The 19,398-nt window shown below is 50.0% G+C and overlaps 1 protein-coding gene across 2 annotated transcripts in view; it reads right to left on the bottom strand.

The window, feature by feature from the left end:
* The window catches only part of rad51b (RAD51 paralog B), a 35,881-nt gene extending 18,483 nt beyond the window's left edge, over positions 1 to 17,398 (bottom strand). For both annotated transcript variants that reach the window (XM_086143207.1, XM_086143206.1), the window contains exons 1-9: positions 17,238 to 17,398; positions 16,524 to 16,637; positions 16,152 to 16,256; positions 15,944 to 16,080; positions 15,538 to 15,657; positions 15,290 to 15,473; positions 14,729 to 14,771; positions 11,315 to 11,433; positions 8,511 to 8,589 (exon numbers count right to left, since the gene is read on the bottom strand). In XM_086143207.1, the coding sequence (XP_085999333.1) occupies positions 8,511 to 8,589; positions 11,315 to 11,433; positions 14,729 to 14,771; positions 15,290 to 15,473; positions 15,538 to 15,657; positions 15,944 to 16,080; positions 16,152 to 16,256; positions 16,524 to 16,637; positions 17,238 to 17,321 (985 nt within the window). In that variant the 5' untranslated portion in view covers positions 17,322 to 17,398. The remainder of the gene's footprint in view (positions 1 to 8,510; positions 8,590 to 11,314; positions 11,434 to 14,728; positions 14,772 to 15,289; positions 15,474 to 15,537; positions 15,658 to 15,943; positions 16,081 to 16,151; positions 16,257 to 16,523; positions 16,638 to 17,237) is intronic.
* Positions 17,399 to 19,398: the final 2,000 nt, after the last annotated feature.

Below are 19,398 nucleotides of genomic sequence, written 5' to 3' on the forward strand. Positions count from 1 at the left end.
GGAAACACAGAAAGTTCTAGGTGGAAAAGGCTCGATAGCGTCCTCAGGACCATCCGTGCGGCTGAGCTTTGGGATTGTTCTAAATCTCTCTCTGGACACCAACGGAAACTCGCCACCGCCTGCAGTTAAAGCGATGCCGGCTCTGGGACAAATTATAAATGTTTCACCTTATAGAGCGCTTTACGGCTGCTTTACACTCCAAAGCATTTGCTCATTGACACACACACACACACTGATAGCAGCAGAGCTGACACCCAAGGCTCTCAACAGGCCATCCGGAACAACTTCAGGTTGGGTATCTTGCCCGAGGACACGTGGAAATGCAGACGGGAGGAGCCACCGGACTTCCGACTGGATCCGATGTGGGGGATAATCCTGTTTCTGTGTCCGGGAAACCAACGTGTGTGTGGACGGGGTCAAAGTTGAGACCGAGCGTTTGACTGTAATGAATGTTTGCGACGCAGCGATTCCCCTCCGCTCTATAACTCTAAATAACATGGCAGGTTGGGCGAGAGGAGGAAGGGCAGCGATAAACCCCTCCACACTCTCCTGAAGCTCACGTCCCTCCGCCTGGACGACTGGAAGCAGACTTCTGCCGCCGTGAGGGCTACTTCTTGCGGGAGCTCGAACACCGACATGAGATCTGCATGGTGAAACCTTTCAGTCGTCTCCTAAGACCTCCGATGACACCCTGACCCTCCTTCAACAACACTACTGCTTCGTATCGCTTGGAAGCAGGCAAAAATACTTTAACCATACTTGCAAAATTGTGGGTACTCCCTTATTTGTCATGTTGTTTACTTACACACACACGGAGAGCTTCAGCAGGGGTGTGTGTCGGGAATACTGAGCAGCAGCTGGAGCTGCAGGAGCAACACTTTCATACCACAGTAACACTCCGCAGACAGCCGGCCGTGAGAGGTCACTCAGCTCGGCCGGAGAACACACACACACACACACACACACACACACTGCAGTGAGACAGGGTGGCCGCTCATGAAATCAATCCCCGTCCAGCGGCTGCTCTGTTGTGGTTTACAGGGACCCCCTCCCCCCCCATCAGCTGGTCCAGAACCCACCAGAGGAGGGGCGCCATGGAACGGAGGGCGGTTGGGTGGGTGGGTGTGTCGTCCGTGACGGAGGTGGCGAGCTGAAGCTAATTTGCCTCGCTCTCCCTTCCCGAACACAGATGGCGGACCCCAAGAGGCTTCCTGATTAAATAAAGGTAACGTTTAAAAAAAAAAAAAAAAAAAAAAAAGGGGGTTTGCGGGGAATGATTGAGGGGAAACAGCAGGGGAGGGCAGCGTTTCTTTACAAGAGCAGCAGAACAAAGAGGGCTTTGTGTGGGAGCTGAGGGAGCGAAGCCGGGCCGGAGCTTAGGGAGCGTTTAAGAGCGGCTGCATTCCTGCCGTGTGATTACGCGCCACTTTTAATTTATTCACCCCTCAAGACTTAACTCTTCACTGACCCGCTTCTTCTTCACACATCTGCACCCTGCAGAAGATCGGCTTCTCGCACAAGAGGGAAACAGTAACGGGAACTTCATTAGGGATTTGGAGAAGACAGAAGAAGGTTTCAAAGATCTGACCGGACTATCGGAGCTCCGCACATTCCAGATCGGCCTTGAATGACCCCGCCGTGAACACGTCGGACCCCAAAGCAGCCGGGAAGCAGACAGAAACGATACGTGCGTCAGTGTCCTGGTGTCGCAAATAAACCCACGCCTCCATTTACGGACCCACGTCCTTTTTACGAGTCCAGTCATGCAGAGTTATTTACCAAAAACAAAACAAATTCAAGATTCAAGCTCAGCAAACACTTTTCAAGGATTCCATGAACAGCCCGCCTCCACACACACACACACACACACACACACACACACACACACACACACACACAGTAAACCCTCTTTACAAACAGATCAGTCAACGAGGGGTTGCTTCAGTTTTCTCCACTGCAGTAAATCCTCTCCTGAACGAAGCAGAAAACCGACTCCCGAGGAGGATCGGGGCCTTCTTTTGAGCCAGAACTATCCAGTGGTTTGGAGACAGAAGAGAAGGTGAAGCAGTAAAGTACAACCAAACCACAGATACTTAGGATTAACTCTTTATGAAGGACGAAAGTCTGCAGCTTCGCTTTCATGATCCACAACAAAGTTACACAGGCTAACAGCTAGCTGCTAGCCTGCAGCAGGTCTGTCCATCTGCACGGGTCTTCAAAAGCTAGCGAGAGCCTTCACCGTTTGTAGGCGAGCACCTGGAACACCTGCGAGAAGTCTTCCGTTCAGAGGAACCTCAACTTCCGAGCTCAGTAGATTTATCTCTTTGCGATTTGAGATTCGGATCAGCGGGACGAGTGTTTGGCGCTGTGGGGAGCCGCCTGCCGCTAGGTTGACCCGAAAAAAATCAAGAAGGAACACAAGCGAGGTGTGTGTGTGTGTGTGTGTGTGTGTGTGTGTGTGTGTGTGTGTGTGTGTGTGTGTGTGGTGGAATCGTCGGTGAAGACATGAACTAGTGGTTACGGTGACGGAGAGTATCGTCTGTGAGAACGAGACGCGGGAGGAGTCGCTCAAAGCCTGTCGAGTTTAGGCATGAAGTGGAGCAAAGTTACATTTAGCATAGCATTGTAGCATTAAGCGTGAGGTTAAAGGTGAGGTTAAAATGTGAGGTTAAACTCAACCGCTCAAAGCCGGTCTAAATTCGACATAAAGGTCTAGTTTTGAGTTTAGGCATAAAGTGGAGCAAAGTTACATTTAGCATAGCATTGTAGCATTAAGTGTGAGGTTAAAGATGGAGCAACAAATGAAAAACTCCCCCGTCTCGTCCGCCAGCATCTTCGTCCAATCTTCAAGGTAAACACACTTAATAAAACCACTTTATCCCTTTACACTCTCTTTTACTGTGTCTCATTATTTATTTTTTTTTTACACGTTATTTGTTATTTAGAAAGTTCACATTTCTCATTTAAAGACATGTCACAAAAGCAGGGGGCCGGAACGGATTAATAGCGTTTGAATTTAAGTTCATATACAAGCAAACGGAGTTGCGAGCTCGTAAACTCAACTCGCTCGTCTCGTAAGCGAAGGTCTGGCTGCTTTCGCGCGTTTCAATTTCGGGGCGCTTTTCCCCTGGATAGCACGTTTAGCGATGCCAGGCGCTAAATGGGCCACCGGGAGCCAGACAGGAGGTTGGAATCAAACCCACCCTGGAACCAGAAGTGTCCCCATGACCCCAGAAGATACAAATCGACGGTTTCTCGCAACGTGAGCCGATTAAGACCCGGGGCTGCGACGCTGCGAGGAAGGCGGCGGCTCTGGACCTGGACCTTCCAGAAGAAGCTGAGTCATCTGGAGGTTGGCGAACATGTCAGCAGGCACTGCAGTTTAATGAAGTGGTTTATTGTGGAAGGCGCTGTTTAACCAGGGTGTAATGAGCTGCTGGCAGGGAAAACAAATACCCGGCTCCAGAGTGCGCGGTGGGAAACAGAAGTCAATCTGGCAGAGGAAGTCCCGGTGTTTACACAGTCCTACATGCTTACCGAGCCGCCTTCATTTCCTCTCCGGGACGGTCGGAATGTCTCGGGTTCCTTCTCGGCAGTAAAACTCACAAGGCGACCAGACGGAGGATCTGACGCTTCGAGATAAAACTGCCGGTGTGTTCGGGCTTCTCTCCCGGAGACAAAATCTGGCCCCTTTGAACATTTTATTTATTCCTTCGGAGCGACCGTCTCATCCGGTCTGACGCGCCTTCTTCCAAAAACACTTCATTTTTCCGCCCCTTCAGAGCATACGAGTCAAATAGGACCGGAGGGCCTTTTCGGTATAAACTCTCGATCAGGCGAACGGTCCAGTGCGTCACCCGGCGGTGACATCACCGACAGGGTTTACGCAAGAAAACGTCAAGAATGCAAAAGCCAGTACCACAACATGGAACCAGGTTGGCCGCTGCAGACGCACAGAAAGGGCTTCTCATCTTCTGCAAGGGCAGGAGAGGAAGGAAGTGCCCGCAAGCAGGTGCAGGGCATCCATATTCATCATGGTGGACGGCTCCCAGAGCGTCATTCTGCTTCTTGCATGATGCGGTTCGCAAGCTAATTACGACCGGGTCTCTTCCCCCACATTCTGGACACAAGGTTTAAAGCACTAGATCTTGTTCGGTTCTAATACCGACCGGTGAATCCTGGGACTTAGCCGGGTCTGGATGGGTGTGCGGGTGGCGGAAACCATAAAGGTCTGGATACACGTGTATCTTCACATCATAACAACTAAATAACATTACATGCCAGTCATTTGGCACACGCTTTTATCCAAAGCGCCTGCTTTGGATAAAAAAAACTTAGCCTTTTTGGTCGTAACTAAGGCCTCCGGCAACTGGAACCGCTCTGCATACAGCGATACTGATACAAAACAACCGACGTGGTTCTGAAGAACAATCCGCTACGTTGGACTTTCATTCCTTGTGCAACTGAACATTCTGGGTCTTCAAAAATGAACAGGAAAGTGGAGTTGGGGGTCATCTTCTAATCATTACAGCAGAGCTCTGGACCACTACGATAACCGTGACAACACCTCGATGCAGTACAGCGAACCTGGATGGCCGAGACGCGGCGACCGCGCAATTCATCGATAACGAATACATCGCTTATTCTAGGACTGTGCAGGTTTGCCGTGATGTCGGCGTTTCAGCAGCCAGGCTGGGACGCTGAACTCTTATTCCAAATAAGGAGTACGAGCATTGCGATATGGGGGCTCGGTGGTACATCAGCGATGCCGTGCCGCCATAATCCCTTGAGTCCCGTTTGAGTTTGACTTGGACTCGCTTTGAATAATCGGCCCGTGGATCCCATTCCGCAGAGCCCGGGTGGAACCGCTGTGGTAGTGGCGGGGAAGCGGGGGTATGTTCTCAGCCAAAACCCGACCACAAGCGAACCACCGGGCATCATCCTACGCTGCCCTCATGCTGCTCCTCAACCCGCTGCAGCCTCAGCTGCCCGGCCGCCAGGGTGGAAGGAGGTGCAGCTGTGGGAGCGTTGACGTTTTGCGGGTGTGTTGGAGGAGAACGGTCAGAATGAAACCCTTTCAAAGTGATCAAAGCTCAAACTGGACGTTGGATTCTGAAAGGATACCCGCGCTCCCGGAGGCTTCCTCGGTTTCCGGCCCCCCGCTTCCTTCGCACTACCGCCCCGCCGATCAATGTTTCTCACCACTTTTAAGCCTCACTCAAACACACAGGGGCACCATTATTCCCCTCCTGCCCGCCTTGGCCGACGGACAGAGGAGGGTTCGCGGCGGCTTCTCCCCTCTCGCTTTCCTGGTATCTTTTATTGCTGCCCGACATCCACGCAGCCTTTAAAGCAACACAAATGTGTCCGGCGAACTGCTGAATCCACCAATCACGTAGAAGCTCCTCTGTAAGCCGGGAGGGACGTCGAAACGTAGGCTACGTCCCACACTTGACCAAAGACAAGGTGAAGCTTACTCTGGCCTCAGAGGGGCCGTTTTGATGGCTCACGATGTTTCATAAAGTTTGCCCAGGCCATGATGCCTGGATGCAAAAGAGACCATGGAGATTTTCTTCGGTGGGAGCGGAGGCCCTGCGCTCAGTCCGCTGAAAGTTCATATGTGGCTCTGATTAGAGATCGGTTTGGTGGTTGCGGCGTGATGACGGTCCGGTCGTGGATTTGATGCAGGCTGGGAGGTTTGAAAATGCGGGCTGGACGGTGGCATTCGTGTCACATTTCCTCAGATTTTTACATGTCGGACATTTTCACGTGAGCGGTGACGGTCGAGGCGTCAACAGCGGGCGCAGCTAACATCCTGTGAAATACCCTGACACACTGTTTCCCAACCCGATCACGATGCTACGAGAGAGAAAAATTCCAACAAAGATGAAATATTCAAAGCATCCTTGAATCGACTTCACATTTTGCGTAAAAATGTGATTATTCTTCGTTTTATGCAAGCAGCACATTCCTAAAACCGTGGAAAGGAAGAGCCTAAAAACCTCCCGATACGGTAAAAACACCTGACTGGAATCTTCAGCAGGTAAAGAAGGCCAGCGGAAACAGGTGGAGGGTCACGGCAGAGGAGAGGTCCTCCAAAGAATACTAATTATTCACCTGGAAGCACAAAGCTATTCAGTACTTTGTGGAAGATGCGCGTGCAAATAGACCAGTAGCTTCAGGATGGAGCTCCTCAACCATCAGGAGTCCATTTCTACACTCACACAATATATATATTTCACATACGACCAACCACACACTGCATGTGTTTGAGAACGGAAGGCGGCATAGTAGAAGTGTCCGAGTCATAAGCTAAATAGTCATCTTGTCTGGTGATCGAAAATAATTGAAAAACTTTATGTCGACCGCCGGGAGCTCCCTGAAAGAAGCGAACGTGTGTTCGGACGGCATTGATGAAGGGAGGATTCAAAGAGCCTGGACAAAGAGCCGGGCTTCCATCGAGCCAAGTGTCACAAGCGCGCCGAAAAGCCCTGAGAGAAATTGTGCTACGGTGGATAAGGAGTAGACCACAGGCCCCGGTTCCAGAAAGAAGGCTCCCATTCTTTCAGTCCACACTCATTGACTGGATCTCGCGCGGAACTCCTTCTGGCAGCTGGCGTCGCCTTGCTGCTCCCTTGCAGAGATCCTAAGAGATAGTACATGCTACAACTCCGGCACAAGCACTGGGCATCCCTTGTGCAACATGAGCCATGTTTACATGGACCCGCTGCATGTGCTACCACAACCTGAATTAAAGGGCATCTTAGGGTCCCCAATCCACCGACTGCATGCTTTTGGACTGCGGAAGGAACCCCACGCAGCTGTAAGACCTTTATTAGTTAATATTCAAGTACAAAATAAAAAGATAACCGACAACATTGCAGCGGTAATTTCTTGATGAGTGTCTAAAACCACAAGATGCAGCTAAATTGGATATATATATATATACACGCAATAGAACCTCAGCTTATGAATTTAATTTGTTCTTTGACTCTTCTTTCTATCAATTTTCCCCATCGGAATCAATGTAAACCCCATCGATCGGTTCTCAAGCACCAAAAAACTGACTGCACTCTTCTGAAATGTTTTTATGGGTTCATCTGTTGCAGAATACATAGAAAGGAATCAATGATAAGCTAAATTCTTACAGTGCTTCTGGTGTTCTCTCTCTTCTTGCCAGCACCTGTACTCTGCCTTTCCTTCACTAGATCAGCATGCAAAAGTAAAACCCCTGCTAACAGTATCTCCACCAAGCTGTCATTAATCCAAACTAACAACAACTTTTGTGCTTCTTCTAAGACTTGAGACCTTTGTTTCGTTCATGTAGTCACCCCTTTGGCCACGTCAGCCATCTTTGGCATTTTTTTTTGTTTTTGGCGAGATCTTTAACACTCACGTTTAGCTATGGTTTCCTTCTTCTGACTGTAATTCTTAACACCGCTATCACTTTTCCCAGGAGCCACCATGAGGGCTAACCGACTAAAAAAAAAAAAAAAAGCAACGCCGCTTACATGAACAATGTGGAGTTGCAGGTACGACTGTGGAGAGCCTGTGGGTTCGTTTGTGGGTCGAATCAAAATGCGATCGAAAAGTCCGTTCGTAGGCCGATCTGTTCGTGATGTTTTGTGAGGTTCTATTGTATGCCCATCGATTTCCATATAAGGAAAAAAAGTTGATAAATCCAGCCCACTTTACACAGCCCGAGGCAGCGACTCCACCAAAACTATTTATTTGTGTGAAGCGACTTGAAATTTAGCCTGAAAATGTGATCATTACCAAACACCTCCAACCAGGCCAAGGGAGAAAAGAAGAAAGGTTTTTTTGTGTTTAACCGATGGCCAAAATCCTAATAGGTTCCTCACGAGCCCTTCCACACGCCTCCACCAAGTTTTTATGAAACTCAGCTGGGTCGTTTTTGCCTAATCCCGCTGACAGAAGAGGACTTGAAAAGCACAGACCTCCGCCAACACCAGTGTACTTTATGAAAAAAAAAAAAAAAAAAGGCTTTCACGATGTGAAACAGATTTGCCGCAGAGTTTAATGGGTTCGTCCTTGGTCTCAGGCTCCCCCCCAGCCTCCTCCGCCAGAGCGGGTGAAAATCATCCTGGTATGTTTTGTGTAGCGACGCTAACAGGCAGACACGGGTGAAAAACGTGGCCCCGGCGGCGGCGGAGGCAATAACAAACCCCGGAGAGACACGAGAGCCTCAAACAATAGCGTCTTGTTCCAGGCAATTAGCCGCTCCGAATGCCGATTTTTGAAATGATTGTATTTATTTGGATATGCTAATGAGAGTTGGCTCGGCGTGCCGGCCATCTGTGACCTACCTTTGTCATGAGGAGGGGAACATGCACTGCGGGTGAACTTGTAAGGCTGTTACACAATGTGGATTTGGGCCACTTGGCCCAAAGTGATGGCACGTAATTGGACAACGAGGGGCGCGACGATGTAAACAAGGCGATCGGCGCCCGGAGCGCTTTCACCGGCATACGGCGTACGCCCCAGCTCACCGTTCATGCAGATGCCTTCCTTCTGAATGGTGTAGTTCAGCACGGCGAACGGGGCCACGGGCGACTTGGCGATCAGTATCTGCAAGCACAGGGAGAGTGACGAGATAAATAAATAAATCTGCGGATCGGCAAAAACCCAAACGTCCAGGCCGTGCGAAAGAAGAATCTTTCCTTCTTTTTCCCCCCGGCCGTGGGAATCACAACCTCCGGAGCTCAGCTACCCTGGCCTCTTTAGGCGAAGGGGTCTGTTCTTGCACTTGCTGCCAAAACATTCCCGTCCAACGACTATTGCATTAATATCACATTTTAGCTTATTCAGCATTTAAACAGCACGAGCAGCCAAAAAAACAAACGCTAATGAAAAACAAAGAGACGGCTCCTCGCAGATATTAGGCCCCGTCCACTTTCATAACCATGAAAACATACAGTGCGGTGAATTCAGGCGTGATTCACAAAATGATGATGACGTCTACATCGGGGAGACCAAACGAGCTCTGCACAAACGAATGGCCCAACATAGGAGAGCCACTGCTTCAGGACAGGACTTCACGGTCCACCTGCACCTGGAGGACAAGGGACATTCGTTTGAAGACAAGAGAGAGGAGTCAAAGAAGCCATTTTTGTCAAAACAGGAAAAACCTCTCTGAACAGAGGCGACCTTTCACAAACGTACAACGCGGTGTGGAGATCGATACCAAGACAGATTTGCACACATGGACTAGAACCGTCTACACCCTCCAAACAACCAGGAGAGACCCAGCACCAGAAGCAGCCCTTGGCAACGTCCACATGAGCCTCAGTTCATGTGATCCAACAGGTTTCACCCTCTTGTTTCGCTTTACCTTTTCCCGTTCCAATCCAGGTAATCCCACTAAGTTGCTCTTTAGTTCCAACAAACGACATGCATTAGCATAACAACCCCCCATACCTAGTTGCTGCTCATCAACTCTTCCACTTCCACAACAAACCTCCATAACTCTGACCCGCCCAAAAACCTGGCAGTTCTATTCAGAAACTCCCCGCAGGTCATTAGACTAGAAGAAGCCTCTGGGATGAGGGCTGAAACGAAGATTTCCACAAGAGTGCGCTGATAAACACACATCTCGGCCTCGCTCTCTCTCTTCCTACCCCGACAGGTCCAGACAGAAGGCCACCTGCATCGAGCTGGGCTCCGGCAAAAGGAAGTGTTTCCCTGCGGCGGTCTTCAAGCGCCTGCTCCCGAGCAGAAGGGGAAAGTTGAGTTTCTGTAGATCATCTTAAAGCGTGATGGTCACCACCCGCTCTAGATGGAAAGGGCCATCGGGCAACTGGACTGGATTTGTCAGCGGTTGCTCTTCACAGCAGAGAAGTCAGCTGAGAGCTCCATAACATGAGACCGACGGATGTGGTCAAGGTCTTCCTACTTGTACACGATCGATGACCGACGAGATGTATAACAAGTTGACCAGGTGACCATTATTCTTCATATCAGAGGTCAAAGTGTCATCCATCCTCTTTTTACCTCCATCACACCTTCTGAAATGTCAGTTCCCTTTAAAAATACCATGAAACATAACCGGGGAGGGAATTAAAACTCCACCAAGGAGGTGAGCAAGACAGTAGACATATGATGGCAATGTGATTGTGCACTCCGTATCTCCATCCATCTCTTCAGTATCTACAGGTGTTGCTAGAGGTAGGAGGCAGGGTTCTCCCCAGACCAGTCCATCACAGGGCCACATAGAGACATCCAACCATTCACCCTCTCATTTACACTTCATATGACGACACACAACCATTCAAGAGGAACCCAGAGGAACCCCAAGCAGATACAGGGAGAACATGGACTCCACACAGGAAGGCCAACCTGTGGGAATCCAACCAGGGACCTTCTTGCTGTGAGGCACATGTAGTATTGAAATACACCACCTAAAAGACCGGGAGATATTCTGCTCCCAAAGACTGCTGACTGTCCCGTCTGGGATCCAGAGGTGGGAGCCAGAAAAACACAGGGGCCCCCACGTGCAGGAGGTCTGGACCCGCTTGGAGCACCCGGACCTAACCAGCAGCAGATGCCTGCTAATTCTCCATGACTGTAGTTAAAAATAAACTTCCAGCACTCACCCCCCCCACACACACACACACCAACCCCCCGATCGGATTACCGGTAATCAGTTTTTTCGGCTGAAGCCGTGAAACAGGCGGCGGTGGATTTCACAAGCCCACATATGGTCTGAGTGGTGAACTGCAGGCGGGGTGATGCGCCGTTAGCTTGACAGACACGTCTCCATGACGACAACGTGCAGCACATCCTTACATCTGCTTTGAGCATTTACGATGAGATATTTTTTTGGTGCAGTAGTTTAAGTTTTGATGTCTAGCTGTGGTTGTATGAGGAGGTGTGTTATGGCGGTGCAGGACATGTATGCTGTTGTAAGACAGAGCACCTCTGAGCACCTTCCGGTTTGCAAATGAGGTTCGATAGGAATCTCCTGGGAATAATTATGTTTGCAGATGATATTACGATCTGCAGTGAGAGCAGGGAGCAGATGAAGGTATGCTCGCAAGAAGACGGGAATGAAGATTAGCCACAGCAAGAAGGAATAAATCTGTGGGAATGAGAGGGAACGGAGTGGAGCTCCAAGGGAGGCTTCGGGGAATGGAGATAAAGAAGGTGGAGGATTTTTAGGTACAGGGGGTCAACAGTGCAGAGCAATGGAGAGGGTGGAGTTGGAATGAGTCCATCAGAAGGCCAGCACATGATGGATGTCCTGGACAGTGTGAGACGCTTTGGACATGGATAGAGAGGGGATGATGTAGCTCACCTGTCTCTGCCGTCCGTCCACGTACTGAACAATGAGACGGGTGTTGACGCTGTGACTCCAGGTGTTTCCCAGAGCTGCCGTCACAAAGCCCGAGTCCACCTCAGCGGGCAGGGAAGACCCTGAAAAACAAATAGCAGGCAAGACTCAGAGGAGCCCGATCAGGACCGACTTGGCAAAAACCCGAATGAAACATTGGTTTTCGCGCTTGAAGCTGCTCCTGCGGTAAGATTGTTCTTGGTTCCATCCTCAAGTTCTACAGAATAAAACTTCACTCCATGGTTTGGACCAGACTGGGTTTCGTTGGGTTGTAGGTAAAAACCCCTTCCCCCGACGGACAACTTTTTCTCGGAAAACTACAATCTCCTCTGCAGGCTGTTTGAGTAAATCAGTATATCTAAGGGGCAAATGTTAACTTGCTGACTCAGCCTTGGTTTCAGGAAGTCACTTCAGTGATTAAAGTGCTGCGGTCTTCAGATGACATCATTGACGTCTCCAAAGAAGAGCCTTCAGATGGTCTACAGAAGTTAGTTCCAGAGGTAGCCGCCATTTCTGTGGCCACCTGTGCACAGCACTCAGGTGCTTCAGGTGTTTTGGTCCACCAGCATCGGTCACATAAAACATCCATAAAGACCGTCGGTCCCAAAATCTAGATGTTCAAGGGGGGTTCGTCACAAATCCCATGAAATTCTTCTGCATCATCTTTGTAATCAAACCAAATCAATCAAGTTCGGACAGACAGAGAAGACAAATGTGCAAGTGGTTGAGGTCAACGTGAGACATAAGAAGAGCCTTGGGTTTCCCCGGTTTATGGACCTCATTCCACAATTTGTGATCGCACACCGTGGAGAAGGCTTCATAGGATGGGAGGACCACCCGCCTCCTGCACGCCTCTTCACACCCGACCCGATGCAGCACCAGCCATCTAGTCAGCGAGTCCCGATCACGACCTCAGGGTCTGGCTGCCGCTAGAATGTTGGGCAGAACATTGAGAAGGTGCATTCGAACCACGTGCCAAAGCTCTTCGGAGGACCGTCATGATCTCAGCGTCAGTTTCTCTTCGAAGAGCCAGCCTTTTAAATGACCCCTCGAGGTAGCCTGTGGTACCAACGGCACCATCACCTGCTGGAGCCAAGAAGATGCTATCAAAACACCTGCTCCGATCATCTCCAGGACGTCACTACTGACATACCCGCGTCACCGACGTCCAATCGGCAACTCACGATTCCTCAAGAGAAAAGACGGGCTAAATAAATATGCTATCAAGAGCGTGAGGGCCCGATCTGTGAGTGCGTACATGGCAGTAAAAGGTCATGAGTCTTGTTTTGGTGTCTGTGTGTCTGAAAACACAGTGGGACTCCTTATCAGGAGCAGTTTGACGGAGCCACAGTAAATGGCTGCAATCACTGGGGCCTTTGTGGAGCGCGGTCAATAAGGCAGGCCTGCAGACAAAAGAGAGGCTGTCCAAAGGGCCGGCGGCTGATCTCCAACCACCATATGATCCCCGCAGGGCTCGAGTCAGCGAAGGACAGAGCCAGGCGAGGGGGAGGAAGTCAAAGGAACACCAAGAGTTCAATTCCTGGCGTAGAGCTCATCCCGGCATAAGGCGAGGGGGGACACAAATAAATAAATGACTTCTGGAAACCGGAACCTGGCCGTGATCGGACCCGTAGGAGCTGGAGACGTGGAGGCCTGAACGACGATGCCAGATCGGGCGAGATGGTGGAGATCCCGCTTGCGTGGTCGCTGTAAGCTAGCACGGCCTCGTCTCCCATCCGTACACCGGAGTAAACAGAACCTCCTGCCGTCTGGATCGCAAACATCTGGCGGTGACTTCCGCCGTGAACGGAACCGCAGAACAGGCCAACGCCGGCCCCTCGGGTTGTTTCCAGGGGCTTCTGCTCCCTCAGCGTCCGACCGCCGAGATGCCAGCTGAAGTGCCGACAAGTGCGTGAAGACTCGGTCAATTTAAGCTTTCTGTTGTGGCGAGGAGCAAATTTTTCCAGAGTTCAGTCCCGCTGGTCGTCTCCTTTGGTTCCAGATGGAGCGGCACCAGCCTGGGTTGGCGTCCCCCCGTGTCCCGTTGGCAGGAGGCAAACCCCTGGCGCTCGCAGGACTATTGAGTCTTCACCAAAATGAGGTCAGCGGCAGCTTCAGTTTGGACAAACGCGGCCACGGCGGATTAAACAGAAGTCTCTCCGCTCCACAGCGCAGACTCGGGACGGCCAGGTTTTGCGGTTTGATCGTTCCCTCAAAGAGAAGCTCATCTGGTCTTAAACAATATGAGACAGGGCTTGGAGAAATAAACCCCTGATCAAAGAGACTAGATCTTCGACAGCAACCCAAAGGCGGGCGGTCGGCTCCCCGTTCGAGTCCGGTCAGACTGGGTTCCCTCCAGGGTCTCCATGTGGAGCATCCATGATCTCAGGTCCGGGTTCACGGCGTGTTCTCTGCAGGTCCACCGCCCAAAAACAGTCAGCAGGTCCACTGAAGGCTCTCAATTGTCCGTCGGTGTGAACGGTTGGGCTGTGATTGACAGCTGACCCATGCAGGTAAAGCCCTGCCTCTCGACGCAGGATGGAAAATAAGCGGATATATTTCTTTCGCTACGTTTTTAATCACATGTTTGGACTCTGGAGAGCTTCCAGTAGGTCTGCACATGTTGGACCGTACCACCTCAAGAAGCGGGTCTGTTTGGCAGCCAAGCTCAGGCAAACGCCGACCGGCCCTTGACCTCCCACGAGCTACTTCGTCACCCCGCGAGGCGAATCTTCCGGCGAAACACCCGGAGGATGTTCTCCGAACCCTGGCAGCGCCACATTTGCACCGCAGATGTTCTGAGTCACAGACCTTTGGCTACCAGCCCCTCGAAGGCCTCGGTCGGGAGAAAATATCTGGCCTCTCTCTTTGCCCGGCTCGGACCGGACTGGGCCCCGAGTCGGGTCATTCACGTGCACCTCCCGGGGAAGCTAACCGCACCTCGGGGCAGGGCAGACACCCGGCAGCTGCTTCTGGTTAACTCTGGTGAGGAAATATCTGTCCGTCTTCTTCCGCGGCATCTCCTTCTCCGGCCTGAGCTCCCTCCTGCCTCCGGTTTGTTATTCTGTTGGTGAGCCGTTCTGCGCCCGCTAGCGGTGGGGTGATGTTCCCCTCAGGACTCTCTTACGAGCAGGACTACGAAGCATGAGAAGAGCCGGGGCGCGGAGATGTCGCCTCAGGGCGTCAGGTTTCACTCACACGCAGCCATGCTAGCAAACATTCTAGCATCTTTCCATGCTAACATTGGCCATCAAGCTGCTGTCCGAGGTGTCATCTTGAAAACCACGCTTGGAGAAGCTCATCTGGACAGAGTCCTCGTTGCACGATCCTGCGGTTTGAACAAGAACGGTGTTGGCGTGGATGGAAAGCGGCGCTCACCTTCATCCGCCATGTGTGTGGTGATCTGGTTTGTCAGGACCACCTGGAGGAAGACGAGAAGAGAAACACATCCGGATCAGTGATCCTGCAGAGTTCCTCGCTATTTACCGCCCTGCGAAACATCTGAGCATCCACAACAATTACTTCACACAAAGATGCTTGGAGATGTTTCTCTCAGGATTCTTGAAAGCTTCAAGGCTGAAACACCATTTCCACCTAGTGGCCATTAAACACCATGACGAGGAGCACAAGCCATGCAGATGAGGAGGCTCTTTGGTGCTGAGATGGTTGAGGCATGGACTCCACCAGGACTCTGGCGGTGTCTAGAGGCCAACGGGTCAGCAGCAGGTCCACGCGGGGCCTCACAGATCCCTGACCTTGGTTGTTTGGAGACCAAGTCAGGAACGGTGTCCTGGTCCTCTTTGGAAGAGCATCTCCATTCTGCTGGGAGGCCGGCGCCTCTCTGTCTGTGTGACCTACAGCTAGTTTCTCTCCCTCTGTAATCATCTCAAGTCAGCAGTAAACTCCAACCTTCTGACGGCGAACGGAGAACCCACTTACAGGCACGTTGAACTGGTGAGCCAGGTACTTGAGGGTGGTGGCCTCGTGGCCCAGCAGGTTGCTGCGCTGCACCAGGTTGCCGGGTAGCGTGGGGTCAAACTCTTTCCTCACCACCGAGGCCACCGAGTCCAGGACGATCAGGCCCGCCCCGGTGGAGATGACGTCCTCCTCCAGCCGTTGGAGTCTGACGGGGGACGACACCGGCTCATTCTTTGAGGGTCTCCTCTTTCAGGACATCAGCGGAGTACCTGTTGAGGACGTCCTGACAGCTGAGCTCCCTGAAGGGGTGGACCCTCGCCGCCATCTGAAGAACCCTCTCCCTGCTGGAGAAGACGTCCGGAAACCGGCTGCGCGCGATCTCCACCAACCTGCAGGACGCGGCAGCCATTTAAGATCGACCCGGCCGTCCGGACGAGTGAACACGCGCTGAGCAGAACTTTTAAACGAGCACCACTTCTGTTGATGCTCTAGTTTATCGTCTGACTTCCTGTTTGGTAGGGCGCTTCCTGTTTGGAGGCGGGGTTTAACCGGGACGGGTCAGCCGTCAATCATACAGCTACCGCACTTTACTGTGCTGTTTTTAAGGCAACGCCGTATGTGTTTGACAACAATCTACTCGCATGGCCTTGGTGGAGGCGGATATGGGAGTCTCACCTCTCGGCGGAGAAGGCCGACTCTGTGTCGATGTAGATCACGCCGCCGTCCACGCCGCCCAGCTCCCGCGGCAGGGTGGCCAACACACTCAGCATCAAACACAGCTGGGTCTTCCCACAGCCGGAGGGACCCGTCACCTGCCGGGGGAAGAGCGTGTGAAACACCGCTGTGCGTTTCCCAAACGAGGGTTCGTACTCCCCGTCGGTACCTCGGTGATGGTCCCGCAGGGCAGGCCTCCTCGCAGAAGTTTGTCCAGGGCCGGCAGCGACGTGGAGAGGCAGGAGCTGGACCTTCGCTTCCACAGGTCCAGAGCCTGGCATGAAGTAATATTAATATTCATTGCTATATTCACTAACTCATTGACATCGTTCATACACGCACTGCTCATTGGTGCATCACACACGCACAAAGATACCAACATTAAAAGAAACGTGTGTGTAGACCTTCCTGTTCCTGAGCTTCCTACCACTAAGCTCCATCATCGTCCTCGTTCATCTACACCTCCACCAATCCCCCAGTTCTCTGCCACCATGGCTTCCCCTGCAGACCCCCGTCAATTTCCAGGACCCCCGGTACCAACCGTCGTGGGCGGCGGCGCCACGGCTTTGCTGACGGAGCGCAGCAGATCGGAGGCCCCGCTGAAGCTCAGGCCTGCAGCCTGCATCACCTCAACAGGGGTCAGGGACAGCAGGTCCTGGACACACACACACACACACACACACACACACACACACACACATTCTTCATTTAGGTGTGTGTGTGCAAGTGCTATTAGCTCCAAACAGAGCCCATGGAAAGGGATCCATCATGAGGAACATCAGCTGAGCTCATAAAGGTCATTTAGATAGAGATACAGACAGTTAGCTTGACAGATAGAGACAAAGTAATAAATAGATGGAAATCTTTAACTTGACGGACAAATAGGCATATAAAGTGAGACTGTTTGACTGGTGGGGCTGACAGATGAGGTGGCATTGTCGAGTATCAGAGATAATTAAAGGAAAGATGTAAATGTATTCAAAAGAAGAAGAAAAAGTTAGCTTGATAATGGCGGGAAGCTATTTAGCTTGATAGAGGCAGACAAATAGTTAGCTTAACAAATAAACAAACAATTAGCTTGACAAATAAAATGACAGTCCCGTTATCACCGCCGGGTGTGTTCACACAAATAATCTCTACGTCCGTTGATGTAAACCGAACCGGATACCGGGACAGGAACCGGGGTCCAAAACCGGGACGGGAACCCGGGTGAAGAGCCGGCCGGACCTGGGAGCGACCGCGCCGGCTTCCGTACCTTACAGGTCTCTATCTGACCCCGCCTCAGCCGCTCACAGGTCTCGGGAGGGACGCCGCTCCGCCGCAGGGACCTGGCCGCCATGTCGGCCTCTTTTCTCGGTCGGGTTTTAATCAAAATAATTACAAAAAAGGAGAAGACGGAACCGGTAGTCGGTCCATCGGTTCGGGGTAGCGGAGGCTGCCGGTTCCCGCTTAGGGTTCATTTTCTTCTTCGTCTAATGCGATGGCGTTGCGGGCGATGATGTCGCCATCTAGCGGCGAGGAGGAGGAACTGCACCCACAGACTGACAACGTCATCGAAAACACCAGTGGGGGCGCCTCGGTTGCGCCCCTAGTGGCTGATAGTGGTATTGCATCGTGTCTGTCTGAGCTGAGAGATGAGAACAATTTTATTTAACCCGAAGGAAATTGTTGTGCCAGAGTTTCAAGCAAAAACATAACAGTAATAGATAATATTAGGAAGGAGGAAGAATAAGAAATACAATGAAATATAAATTGTCAAGGTTAAGGCTATCAAATGTTTTAAGGTCTTGAGTACAAGCTCCACAACAATCAAGATAAGATCAACTTTATTGATCCTAGTTTTATTTGAGTTTACATTCTAGTTTACATATGTTGTATATATATATATATATATATATATATATATACATACATACATGCATATGTCATATTTTTTTATTCTCTCTCAGGAGATGTATGACACTTTATGACAAGGTTTGAGACTTGTTTTAGTTTTTCGCAACTGTTCAGCTAATTTGACGTCAGTTTTCACATCAGTCTTTTTGGTATAGCGGTGCCGCTGGGATTTTTCCCTCTCTCTGTATTGTATATGTCCCATGGCTAACCGATGTTGATTCCTGGAGCTGTGAAGAAGAAAATAAAAGACGATTCAAACAACGCAAACTTATGAATTCCTTCTGAAACATGGAAAACAAAGAAGCTGCAAACTTATACGCAACAGATCTTCATCTGGGGATATTCCTTTGTCACAGCAGCATAACGGTTATAATATAAAAAAAATACAAAAAAAGTGAAATAAATATGAAGATAAAGATAGCAAGACATCCATGAATAAATAGACAGCGGACAACAACAACAGCAACAACATCAGGGATAACAATGGACAACATCAAGGAACAGTGAGGGTGAAAAATACACCTCCGGAATTAAACAACACTAGCATTGAAAAACATAAATCAGTAAAAATAGGGAGGTCGTGTGTGGGCTGGGACAAACAAGGATAAGACAGACAGCAGAGTGAGGGCACGACATGTGGATGGGTGAGGAAGTGAGTTTGTGGAAGCGGCACAGGTGCGCTCAGGCCGGTCGGAGTTGTGTACAGTCTGATGGCCGTGGGCATAAAAGAGCGCAAACTGATTTTAATGTCAAACTTCTGACACATTCAAGGATCCATGTATTCAAAGTGTTTATCGTTGTACGTGCAGTAAGGACATCGGACAATTAAAGACAGAAAGAAAAAACAGAAAATGTTCAACAAACTAGGAAAAATCCCCAGAATCTGCAGGTAACCGACAGGGACTGTGTGCACATTTAGCAAGAAAATTAAAGTTGTGAAATAGAAGCATAAACAAAAATCACTGAATAAAATTAATGCCTCAAACTGTGTTTTTACAAAAATTTGACATAAAATGGAATGATTTAACTTAGTTGCAGTTACAGTTTGGGGGGGGTAGTTATAAATGTTTACAATATAAACACTCATATTAAAATACTATGTAAAAAAAGAAAGAGAAACACCTGATGTTAGCCAGAAAATCACCCCCAAAATACCTGAATAATAGAAATTAACAATGTATTTGACAATCATTTTAAGACAGTAAGGCAGATGACGATACTTTTCGCCTCAGTTTGATATTTAAAAAAGGACCTGGATAATTACCATAAAATGAAATGCACATCGCGTGACAAATATCTTATCAAGTTTAAAAGAAGTTATTTAATAATACCAATTTGGGGCAAATGTGCTCGCTTTTTTTAATACGTAATGTTAGATTCTGTTTTGATAAATGATATGAAAGGCTTCTCAACACAATGAAAGGTATCCAGTAAATATACAATAAGGGTGTATGAATAACTCTGCTAAATATCATATAAACAGATGGAGACTTTTGTTGTTATTGTCCGTCAGCATCCTT

The sequence above is a fragment of the Fistularia commersonii genome, chromosome 36 (genome assembly GCF_037954325.1).
Source record: "Fistularia commersonii isolate RoL2024-O1a breed Wild chromosome 36, RoL_Fcom_v1.0, whole genome shotgun sequence".
Lineage (NCBI taxonomy): Eukaryota > Metazoa > Chordata > Actinopteri > Syngnathiformes > Fistulariidae > Fistularia > Fistularia commersonii.